Below are 12,035 nucleotides of genomic sequence, written 5' to 3' on the forward strand. Positions count from 1 at the left end.
CCCAGGGACACAGTTAACTCCTGTGCCACGCTTGACACTTACAGCCAGCCCCATATTCTTCACAAGTTGGCAGTGCAAAAATTTCTTTTAAATCCTTAGAGAAGCCCTCCCCAAGATCACATTTTTCTTCAGCTAAGACTGCCTGAAGTATTCTCTTGCAAGTACTACTGGTACTTTATAGAGGGGGAAAAAAGTCACATGGATGATGTGATTTGTGCAAACGTGGCAGGAGATCGAAATCTAGAAGACAGGATAATTTCAAAAGACAAACTTCGGCCATTTATTTTAAACCTCTATTAAATAATGAACACAGGACTGGCACTTGACCCAGAAATTCTGTTACAGAGAAGCATGCGCCCAAAGAGACAATATCAAAGATGTGTACTGCTGAATTGTTTATAATAGTAAAAACAATAATAACAAAAACCTCAGTCCAACCTGAATGTCCATCAGGGGATACAGTTTATAAACTATCACCTACTAACACAATATGGAATGCTATGCAACAGCTAAAAGGGATGGAAAAAAATCTGTAGTATGTACAAAAGTGTCCTCATCATGTTAGCAAATGAAAAGAAGCAGCAAGCTGTCCAATAACAAATGCTGTGATACAAGTTCTGTAAAAATAGAACAAAACAAACCCTCAGCTCAACCAAATCACACAATTTGACAAAGACATACGTGTTTGCAAAAAAATAAAGAAAGCAAAGCTTGGAAATCAGGCCACAAACTTCCTCTGTGCTTCCCTCTGGGGAAAGAGACTGGGGTACCAACAATAAAACGGACTTTTGCTTTATATTATTGTACTTTTTCAAGGGGTGGTCATCTATAACTGAGATAAACCTTGCTAGATATGTGAGATATGATCCTCTGATCACATTGCTTAGTAATAACCATGCTGGCTGAGTGACTTCCAGAAACCATGTTTGCACCTGCCAGTCTTGTCACCAGTACCTATGCTGCTGCCCTTTCAAATGGCTCCTCTCGTTTCTTGGTCTAATGCCTATGGGAATTTAGTTTTCCTTTGTTTGGAGATGGGGATAGAAGTGTCCTTGGAGGTTGGCCATAGAAAAATCTGACAGTGATATCTGTCCCCAGAAGAGAGATGTTTGTGGGTCTCCTGGCCACTGGACTTGGGGCTGGCATGGCTTCTGCTGGTAATCTTGAAGCTCTCGGGTTCACCATTGTTCTACATCATGCTTATCTGGAGTTTTGCTCGTTGGTGAGTTTCCAAATCTTTCATCTCTCTAGTTAAGTATGGAGCCAAAAGAACTCCAAGCAGTCAGTAAAAACATACTGAGGGTAAGGCTTATGGTCCAATGACTCCTTAGGGTCTGAGTTTTCTGGTTGCATTTGACCTTAAAACACACTCCCCTGCACCTGTCTAGATCAGGGCTTAATTAAGTTCTATGCTACTACTAGCCTCTAACTTATTTATATAAGGCAATTTTCCCTCCTGCTGATTGTAAGATCATCAGCTGGTGCCCCCCTCTCCCCTCCTTTTACTCTCTTTGGTTGGGTTTGTTTTGTGTTTTCTTTGGGCCATCATTGAAGTGGATGAAAGGGAAATTATAGCTGTGAGAGCCCCAGTGCTCTGCACAATTAAAGAGAAAAAACAAGCCTGCACCTAACCATCACAGCTTGCTTCAGATGTGCGGCCCACAACACAGACAAATCCCAACTTCAAAATGAAGCCCTTTTCATCACAGATTACAAAAAGGCCACAATGTTTGTGCAAAACAACCATGGAGCCAGTGAAGAGTTTGGAGGAAAACAAACACCGTGCCACATTGGCTTGGCTGGGCTTCGGTTATCTGGGCTAGGAGGGCAGAACACACATGCAAACCATCAAACAGGACCAGGTAGGAGCAGAAACAGAACATACTGGGCCTTGACATCTGGTATTTATGATCCATGGAAATACAATTCCTGTAACATTTATGCTTCAGCTAAGTCTAAGGGTAATTCAATGAAGAATGTTTACTGGTAACTGTGCTCAGTTTGACATATAAAATTGGAGGTCTAACAGTCTGTCATGTCAGAGGCGAATGGGTCCCTCTAAAATAAGCCTTGGCACTAGGATTCAGGTGTGTTAGTTCCTCAATGTGGCTCCTAAACCATAATGTTAATGAAACATACGAAATGGCTAATTTAATTCAGACTGGGCAAATTTGGTCCTAGTTCATCTCAGGAAAATGTTGACTGAGTCGGGGTTGTTGCTTGAAATAAACACTTTTGAGATATTTTCATTTTATCTTTTTACTAATGGGAACAAATGGTTTTCAGGAGAGCCAAGTGATATTTAGACAAAATGGGTAATTGTGCTTGGCATTGTGGGAACAAACAATGCGGCAATCATGGACATTCTACTCTCTGCTCCTGCAGAGGGCAGATAATGACATCTACGCTGAGCCATCTGTACTAACACAGTTTTCAGTAAGATCTGAAAACAGAAGCCTGGCTCCTTGGAACAGTGCTTGGACAGGTTTTACAGCTGTAAAAAGCAGGCTCCCTAAGTCTAGGTTTGGATAGGACGTAGGAAAGCAGGGCTCTGAGAAAAATAGGGTCCCCTGGACATCTCACTCTCCATAGGATCTCTCAGGATGGTTCTTGGAGCACCAAGAAAGGCCCCTTGGCAGATGGACGAATTCTGATGACTCTCTTGAATTCATCAGTAATGGAAAATCCTTTGTGACCCATTCTTGACTCCTCTTTGAAAACCTTGACCAACTTGTCATTCTATATGTTTTGTGAATCTCACTGTGATTAAAGTATTTTCTCTAACTAGATCACTAACTGCTCAAACAGAAGGACCAAGGACAAATACTTTCCCAAGAAGATGAGGCTTTTTGATTGGGGTTTCCTATTTCATAGTTTTTCTTTTTTTATGGCTCTTTTTCTTATAAAATGTTTCTTCATGATAGTTCCAGGATCACAGTATCATTATCTTCAAGGCTTGCTCAAAAATGCTATTGTCCCTGCTTTTGTTTTTTGCTTTTTTTCCTGGGGAATCACTCATAAATTGAGGATGAATGCCCCGTGAAGTCTGAGTTTGGTAGGTGAGGGGTAAGATGTCAGTATTGTTTCTCCAAAGGAAGTGATTTTTGTCTCTGTGGAGCTGAGTACATGATTCAGCTGAGCTGGTCCCAGTCCCCCCGAGGCCCTTTGAAAGTAGAGTCCAACCTCCAGGGATTTGCCATCAAGAGAAATTTTGTGGAATCACATTTAGCAATTTAGCACTTAGCAACTTTCACAAAATCCCACACCAATCATAAAAGTTGGCTCAGCTGCACAAATTGGATGAAACTCTTAACAAGCAGTAATAAAAATAAAAAGAAGGAAAGGCTGGCATTCAGCCTCCAGGAGAAAACCCACCTACTGCCCACAGAAATGCCCCGTAGCTCAGAAGGTGATGTGTATACTTTGAAAACATCAAGTTGTTCAAAGCCTACACTTGGTTCTCACAGGCAAAAGGATTAAAAAGAACCCAGATGTTTGTATAAAAAATATCATCATTTTTATTACATTCCACACAATACATTTTCAAATAGTTTCCAACGTCCACAAGTTATTTTGACACACAGGCAACTGAGCGATGTAGGGATGTCACAGTTATAGGAGAAGGGATAAGAATAGGAAGTAAAAATCTTTAGGTTTTTCTGATTTTTGTTGTTCTTTGGTAATTTTTGATTAGGTGTTTTGCTTGCCTGTTAGTTTTGTTCTAAAGACAGGGTCTTTTTAAAGATTAAATGTCAATCTCAGAAATATTATTATATTTCCTATTCTTTTTTTTAAATCCCAAAATGTGGGACAAAGGAAAGAAGATGATCTTACTTTTATTTTGAACATCCTGTTTTATCAATGTCAATGCTATGATTCTTTGTTCTGCCTTTCTCAGCAATCAGGTGATAGCAATTGCTAGTATAACATTGAAGAAGGATTTTTTTTTCACCCCAGAGATAAAGGCTTCCCTCTGGGAGATGCCATGAAACTTCTTGTAAGGCCAAAGCTTTCCTAGCCCAAGCTAGTCCTTCAGCTCATGCATTCTCTCACTTCATATTTTAATAGTTGCTCTCATTGCTTTGTCTTCGGAGAAGCAACTGTATACACATGCATACATGCATCCACCTGCCCAGTCCATTTTTCTTAGAAGGGAGTGACTCTTTCTCCCTCCGAGCTTTTTAAAGCTGCAAGGCATTGAATTTTACAAAAGAGCTGCCCTTTTAGCATAGTACCTGGATAATACTATGAAGGTTGCTGGGATGGAGAGAGAGGGAAGAGAAAGGAAAGGAGAGAGGAGAGAGAGAGAGAGAGAGAGAGAGAGAGAGAGAGAGAGAGAGAGAGAGAGAGAGAGAGAGAGAGAGAGAGAGAGAGAGAGAGAGAGAGAATATCTCTAGCGGAAGTGTGTATCATGGGATTCACCAAGATTTGAAGAGCCTCACAGTCTCAGCTATGGCCTGTACATAAAGATGCTGCACGGGGCACTGGATATAAGCAAATCCACAAAGTGGTTGCCATTACTTTAAAAGAAAGGTATTGGGTGGAGTGGGGGTGGAGGGAGTAATGCTCAGGGCTACCAACAACTGGGTCTTATAGCAGGCTGGCTGGATTTTCCAGGTGTGTTTTCCTGATGCCTCCCTCTATGGGGCACCTGCAGGAATGTGGACCATTTCAAAGGAATGTCTGGCCCCAAACTCATCTGGATGTGATCACCTTAGTACAAAGCCCTCAGTGACAGGCATGGGAGTTGTCACATGGCCTCCTGGGCTCTTGCTCCCCACTCTCCTCTTCCCCTCTCCTCCGCACACTGCCCCCCCCATTCCTGCTTCCTCCTCCATCTCCAGCTGAGGAAGGACACTTCTTGAAATCTCAAGGTAGCTTGCTCTAGCCTTTCATCTTTCCTTTTCCTGGCAGGGCTGCTGTAGTGGAGACAGAGTAATTCTTTGAAATAGAACAAGAGTGGGAGAGCACAGGTCTTTCAGGAGGATGAAACGAAGCAGATGCAAAAGCCGAGTGTGTGCTGGAGGGACCTATCTGGATATTCTGAACGCATGCTAAAAGCTTCTCTTCCCAAGCAACCAAAATAAAAATCATTAGTATTTTGTTCTTAGAAGGTACCTGGAGGCTTTCAGTCCAGGCAACTGTCTTTGGAGAGGATTTTACACTTCCCCAGTGGATTCCTAGCAGGAAGGGAAAAACAAAAACAAATGCCCCCAAGGCTGAGGCACAGTATGCTGGAAATCTTAAAGTACTCATTTTCTGCCAGTGGAATGGACTTGTCATTTAATCCAACCTATGTACAGTATCATTAGGCGACTGCTCTGTGACATCCTCCTTCTCTCTGTGTGGCTTAGAGAAGAAATGGACAGCAGTGGATGGATACATTTTTACTCTTGTATCTTCTCTCTGACCACACAGAAACATCTGGATATGCCAGGCCAGCCCGTGAGGGTACATTTGCCAGATGCTATGAATGCATTATGGGGTAGCACATTGGTACATTTAAACAAATGATTACTTTCTATTCTTTCATAATATCGAAATAAGTCAGTTGGACAGCCTTATGGATTCAGGCACACATTAACACCATGAAAGGAAAGCAAACGACCCCCTTTCTTCCCCATATTTTACAAACATTACTACAATGGCCGATATAATACAAAAGAATATCTTCTTACTCAACCCCTTTCCACACTGGGCGCAGTAATACCCTGGGGTAAGGAGACTTTGAAAAGACAACACATGAGTCCTTCTTTCTCCTCCCTTCTCTCCTCTTCCTCTTCCTCTTGTTCTCAATTTAAGCAGACTACTGTTTTCCTTACATCCGTCCCAGATTTGTTATTCTCTATGACTTATTACATAATTGGACTTAAACTGATCAAAGCTAAACATTCATTATGACTTTCTTCTTCTCTTTTCTTTCTTTTTTTTTAATAAGGCAACATGAGACACATTTGTTTCAGGGCTGGAAGGAGAGATGGTTCCACACACCCAGTGGCGGTTAACTCATGGAAACATGACAAGAGGGTCATGTGTGAGTGGGGTCAGGAACCTTCCTCTGGGGTCAGGTGGGCTGGGGATGGGGTAGGGAGGTAAGGAATTTTCTAGATACCTGGAGATGACCATGAGAGCCAACAGAAACCCAGCCAGAGCTAGATAAGGCAACAAAAAGCTTCAATCTCTTCTCCAAGTAAACAAAACTTGTACAGTATATTATTTTCTTACAACATGTCCCCCAGGAGAAGCAACACAAGAGTGAAAGGGGCCCCTCTCTGCACACACCCACACACTCCCCCATACACAATAGAACCAGTCTCTCACACACACACCCACACACTGCATAGACACAAAGCTATTCACACGCAGGGGCATAGACTATGTACATACACACAGAGCCAGGTTCCTCTCAAGACTACTGGCAGCCTGCCCATGGAGAGGAGGGATGGGATAAGGCAAGGAGAGAAAACAAGAGAACCAGTCTCTGAAAGAAAACCAGTGGAGCCTGGAGTTGTGAACTGCTTAGGGTAGATCTCTTCTCATATTCCAAGATGCAGCATTACAGTTGGGTTTTGTTGGTTTGGAATCACTATATATATATATGTGTGTGTGTATATATATATATATATATATATATATACACACACACATATATATACATATATATATAAAATAATAATGAATAAAGAGAAAAGGAAAAAAAAGAAGAAAGACAGACAAAGAGAAAGGAAAAAAGAAAAGGAAGCAAAGAAAGAGAAAAGAACATGAACAAGAAAGAAAAGAAAGAGCAAAACAAGGCGCCCACCCCCCAGGGAAACAAACAAACGGAGGAACCAACCAACCACCCGGGGAGAATGATTGGGGGTGGCCGGGCTTCCGAGTCAGGGGCCCGGTGGGGGTGGGGGGGGGGAGATGGACGGAGAGTTTACACAGAGACTAGGCGAGGAGGAAAAAGTGCAAAAAATCGAGGCCACGTGTTTGCAGTCTTTCTCGTTTGTTTGGGTGCTGTCCTTGCTTCGGGCCTCAGCAGTGCGAGCCGCGGTCTTGCTCTAGCTTAATGGTTAGGGTGGGCTCCACCGCCAGAGGGGCCCCGTTGGAGTAGTGGGAGGTTTTGTAGGTGATGGAGTGATCGGTCTTCTTGGCCGCATAGCGGAACCGGTGGTAGTGGAGCACCAGGGCCAGGGCGACGGAGACCAGCACCAGCACCGCGCCCCCGGCGGCCATTACGTAATACCAGTAGGCTGGGATGGGCTGCACGGGCACCGTGTCCACGGTGGGCGCCGCCCCTGGCGGGAGGGTGCCCCCTGGGGGAGAGACACAGAAGAGTGTTGCTAGGCTGAGAGCATGCAGACTCATCCAAAAGAAAAAGAACAATACTAATTAAAAAAAAAAAAGGAGAGAGAGAAACACATACATGCTTTTGGGGGTACACAGAGAAAGGGGAAGGGGGTGCCGAGGTGGGGCTCAGTCGTTAGTATGTGATGCTCTTTCCTACTCATCCCTCATGTTTTTAGAGAGGAAGACACAGGCTCAGAGAGGTTCCATCAACAAAAGTGATTCAGCTGGTATGTAGTAAGTCTGGGATTCAACCAAGAGTTGGATAATTACAGAACTGGTTTTTTTTTCTTTCCTCTTCCTGCATAACCACAACCACTTTATAAAATATAAAAGCACTTATATATTCTCTCCTCTCTCTCTCTCTCTCTCTCTCTCTCTCTCTCTCTCTCTCTCTCTCTCTCTCTCTCTCTCTCACACACACACACACACACACACAGATGCTGCAAAGACTGCTGGGATTCTGTTAGGCGTATCCTTCACGTGGGTGGAAATGCCATATTTGGTGTGGCTGGCCAGCATTCTCAAACAATGTATTAATTAAGCTGGCTAGACATGAAGGTAAATTCCAACTTGGCTTGCCAAGGTTTCTGCACCCATTGAAATCAGCCTGGTCTTGTATAAACAGGTCAATTACTACTGTCAAGCAACGACTCACTCTTCTTCTTCTTTTTTAAACAATTGGACATAGGATTTTAAAAGCCGATTGGATGGGAAGTTACAACAGAAAATGTGGGCACAAAGCGCAAGAGGGTACGTGCGAGCCACGGTGAGTAGGCAAAGGGAGGGAGATCATTCTTAATCATGGAAAAGAGAGGCAGGAGGGAAAGCTAGCAGGGGATTTAAAGGCTGCCACGTTCACTGGCCGGCCTCTGGTTGCCATGGAGACGCTGTAGTAGATTTAAGCCCAGGGTAACTCTGGAGAAAGACTGGCTAGATTCCCACTTGATGCAAAACAGTGCTACAACTCGATTCTCCCAAAGATTTACATCAGATGAGAATCTGGCCCAGAAAGGACTAGGCGCTTTTGAGCTTGCCAAAACCAGACATGATCTTTACTTCTGAAAAATGATGTATGCTTAACCTATGAAAAATGCCTCCCTAGCTGCTGGCATCAAGTGCTGGTGGCCAAAAGATGTGTCTTCCTACCCATAGGGTAAGCCAAAGAGCCAGGGTATGGACGCGGGGGTATGCGGCTGCCTCTTCATGCATCAACTTAACTGCTCCGTGAGTGTGCGCGCCTCTGATTGTCAGGCAGCCTGGCTTCCTTTATATTCTACCTCCCGGAGTCTCTCCGAGCTCCTCCTCAAGCAGAAGGAACTCTCATCTCCATTTTACCTAAGAATCTGCATAAAAGCAGCGTCCAATAAATGCCACTCAACCAAAGCATATACTCCTAATTTACTCAGCATTCTTGAGTTCCCGTAGCTTGAACCCCAGAATGCCTCTCTTTTCCTTTGGAGGAATAGCTGAGAGGTATGTTAGAACTTCTAATGTCTTCTCAGAAGTCACACAAAAAAAAGGCTATTTTGTATTGGAAAATCTTTCAGAGCTGTCCGAACTAGCCAGCTTGGAATCGCTGCTTCTTTCAATTGTTTTTTGAGCTCTCCCTCCAGTAAGGTGCAGGTTCACGGCTACCCCTCGGGCCATCAGAAGTCCCATGAAATTGGAGGGGTCAAGGCTGCACCCTCCTCTGGACAGTCACCTCTGCATCCCTGGGGTAGAGGGGGGTCCCAGAATTAAAGGGTCCCCTGAAGACCACTTTTAATAACTCACCTTCGCACACATTACCACGTCTTCTTCTTTTCTTTGTCCCCAAACTATTTTCCTACCTTTAATAATTTCATTACTGTAGGTGCCTCTCTTTCTCATTTATTTGTGATCATGTTGGAAACGGCTCACAGAAAGAGAAAGAAAAAGAAGGATCCTAAAAATGCTTCCTTGAAGTGGTAAACTGGCCTTCAACTCACAACCCAGATCACTAAGGATATCTACTGCCTCAGACCCATCTTGCAGCTGGATGTTTATATGAGTTCACAAGAATGCAGAAGCAACAGAGCGTAGGGATGAACTCAGAATTCCTGAGCACCATCCCTCTTTTCCCCCCACAAATATGTTGTCAGATTTGCCTCTGACCATAGTGACTGGTAATCCTCTAATGAGACTGTGGCTCACCCATCACAGAAAAGTGCCTGATCAGACCACAAAGGTAGAAGCACAAATTTGTATCAAGCAGAACACAGTAACCACTACTAACGTTACTTCTGTCACCAGCTGGTCTTCTCAGTTCAAAGGTCAAAGGTTCACTTTCTCTCTCAGTTAATACATTGGTTCCTAACAAGAAATATACGACCCAGGGCTCCAAGTGCTGGGGCTGAAGGAGGATGAAGCCTTACAACTACTTGGAAAGCATTTCCAGTGATAAACCCAAAGTTGGGGAGCAATGAAGAGAATCTTCCTCCCTGATGGAGGAAGGTTAACTCACAATACTTGGATTACAAACCCAGAATCAGCAATAAGACCTGTCACCTCAGAGTTTTGTTCTGTTTTGGAAAGTGGACTTCACTTTAGGTAAAAGATCATCTTCCCTTTTCCTACCAATGCTCCCTCCCCTGAAATGATCAGCATATAGTAATGAATGATAAAAGTAATTTTGACATGAAATTGGCCACTCAATTAGTTTACTTAGCTGAGTGCGTGTTAGCTCATGCCTGTAATCCTAACTACTCAGGAGGCTGAGATCTGAGTATTGCAGTTCAAAGCCAGCTTGGGCAGGAAAGTTTGTGAGACACTTATCTCCAAGTAAGCACCAAAAAAGCCAGAAGTAGTGCTTTTGCTTAAGTGGTAAAGTGTGAGACTGGAGCAAAAAAGCTTAGGGACAGCATCCAGATTCTGAATTCAGGCCCACATAAATACATACATACATACATACATACATACATACATACATAAATACATAAATAAATACATAAATGGTTACTTGGACATGTAAGAAAACATACAATGTGAATTTGTGTTAATAGAGGTTACAAAAGACAGGATATGACTAACAATGCTTTCCTCATCCTCAAATGAACACGTTTTAAGTGATCTGATGCTGGGAGCCAGGTTTCCCAGAACATTTTCTGGCTATAGATTGTGCAGATAGATTGTGCTGCTTAGAATCTGGCTTTGTCCCAGCCTTGAAGGGCTATATGCTAATGGGGCTGTGGTTTGACACTTAGAGAAATAAAGGTGATAAATCAGTGAGTTAAATCTGTACCCAAAGCACCCGCCCAGACCACACTAGCAATCTAATGAATGCCAGATGGATGGATAAATGGATAGATGGATGGAAGGACAGATGGATGGACAGATGGATGGAGGACTGGGTTTTGAACTGATTTTCAGACCCTCTGGAAAACACTGATGGCCCACTGGTACTTCATAGAACAATTATTCTCAGAAAATGCTAGTGATGTTGCTTACTTATATAGTACCTCTATGAGAAGGTAGAAAAAAGTGCCTACTTTGAGCAGATGCCACCTGTACCAGGTGTCCAGATTGATAAGTAGTTGGATTTTAGCCCTACCTACCTGCTCAACCTTATGGAATGGCTAGACCATTGCTTTACAATAAGGATCCTGGGCCAGATACCCTTACCTGGGAGAAATAAGGCCAATAAGCCTACCACTGGTGATATATTGGCCTAACTTTCCCTTTGATGGTTTTAACTTCTACTGCTTGCTGCATATCTTTTTCCCCCCATTCAGAAAATGCTTTCAATTCCTGAGCTATTTTTCATTAATTTCCACCCCTAATTTCCCACAAAGTTTTCTCATTGTTTGAGGTAATGAGAAACATATTTAAATAGTCAATGACTCCGAGTATATTTGAAAGGTTGAGCTGGCTTCCATCTGTAAAAGTTCTGGGCTCCCTGGAGAAAAGCAACGTGAATGCAAAGAATTTGAATTTTGAGAAACAATAAATTCTGAGACACCACACACGGGAAAAATAAGAAAAGAAATTACAATTAGGTAGTATTTCTTCCATTCCTATTTGCAAGTGAGGTTACTGATTAAATGAGCCATTAGGAAATGTAGTTATAAGAACAGCAGCAGTGAATGGACTTCTGTGGGACTGCCATTGGTGTATGGGCTTTACATGAATTATCATGTTTATTTCTCAAGACCCTTGGATGGAACACAGGAGGATTTGTATGGACATGTGATTTTTCTCCTGGTTTTACCTGGGGGAAAACTTAGGCACAGGCAGAGTAAAACCCAAAAGATGGCCCAGAGCTCTCAGAAGTACTGCACACTGCTTCTAAGAGTCTGAGTTAGAACTGGAACCAAGTGAGCTGACTCCTCAGCCTATGTTATAAATCATGGGTCAGCCAACTGCAGGCTGAATGGGACAAATTCAGCCAACTTCCTGTTTTTATAAATAAAGTTTTATTGGAACACAGCAACCTTCTTTGGTTACAAGTCCTGCAGGGTTGCTTTTGCACTTCAGTGGCAGAATGTATGTGAGACTGTATATTCTCCAAAGCTGGAAATATTGACTATTTGGCTTTTCACAGAACACTTTTGAAGACCCTTTGGTAACCAAGAAAGACCTGGCTAGAAAGCAGCCCTCTTGCTTTCTGCCTCTCTCTCTGTCTGAACCTGTCTAAGGATTGTCATAGCTCAGTCAAGGCAGGTTCTCCCAGAATACCTTTAAAG

At 43.1% G+C, this 12,035-nt stretch overlaps 1 protein-coding gene across 2 annotated transcripts in view; it reads right to left on the bottom strand.

The window, feature by feature from the left end:
• Nrp2 (neuropilin 2) overlaps positions 1 to 12,035 on the bottom strand; it is a 128,331-nt gene that overhangs the window by 20,306 nt on the left and 95,990 nt on the right. The window contains exon 16 of one of the 2 annotated variants that reach the window (XM_070018727.1): positions 3,495 to 7,301. The exons of the other annotated variant lie outside the window; for it this stretch is intronic. Within the exon in view, the coding sequence (XP_069874828.1) occupies positions 7,021 to 7,301 (281 nt within the window). The 3' untranslated portion in view covers positions 3,495 to 7,020. Of the gene's footprint in view, positions 1 to 3,494; positions 7,302 to 12,035 lie in introns of those variants that run through there. 2 annotated transcript variants of the gene reach the window in all.

Source organism: Dipodomys merriami, unplaced genomic scaffold (assembly GCF_024711535.1).
Source record: "Dipodomys merriami isolate MVZ:Mamm:240054 unplaced genomic scaffold, mDipMer1.0.p SCAF_1, whole genome shotgun sequence".
Taxonomy (NCBI): Eukaryota; Metazoa; Chordata; class Mammalia; order Rodentia; family Heteromyidae; genus Dipodomys; species Dipodomys merriami.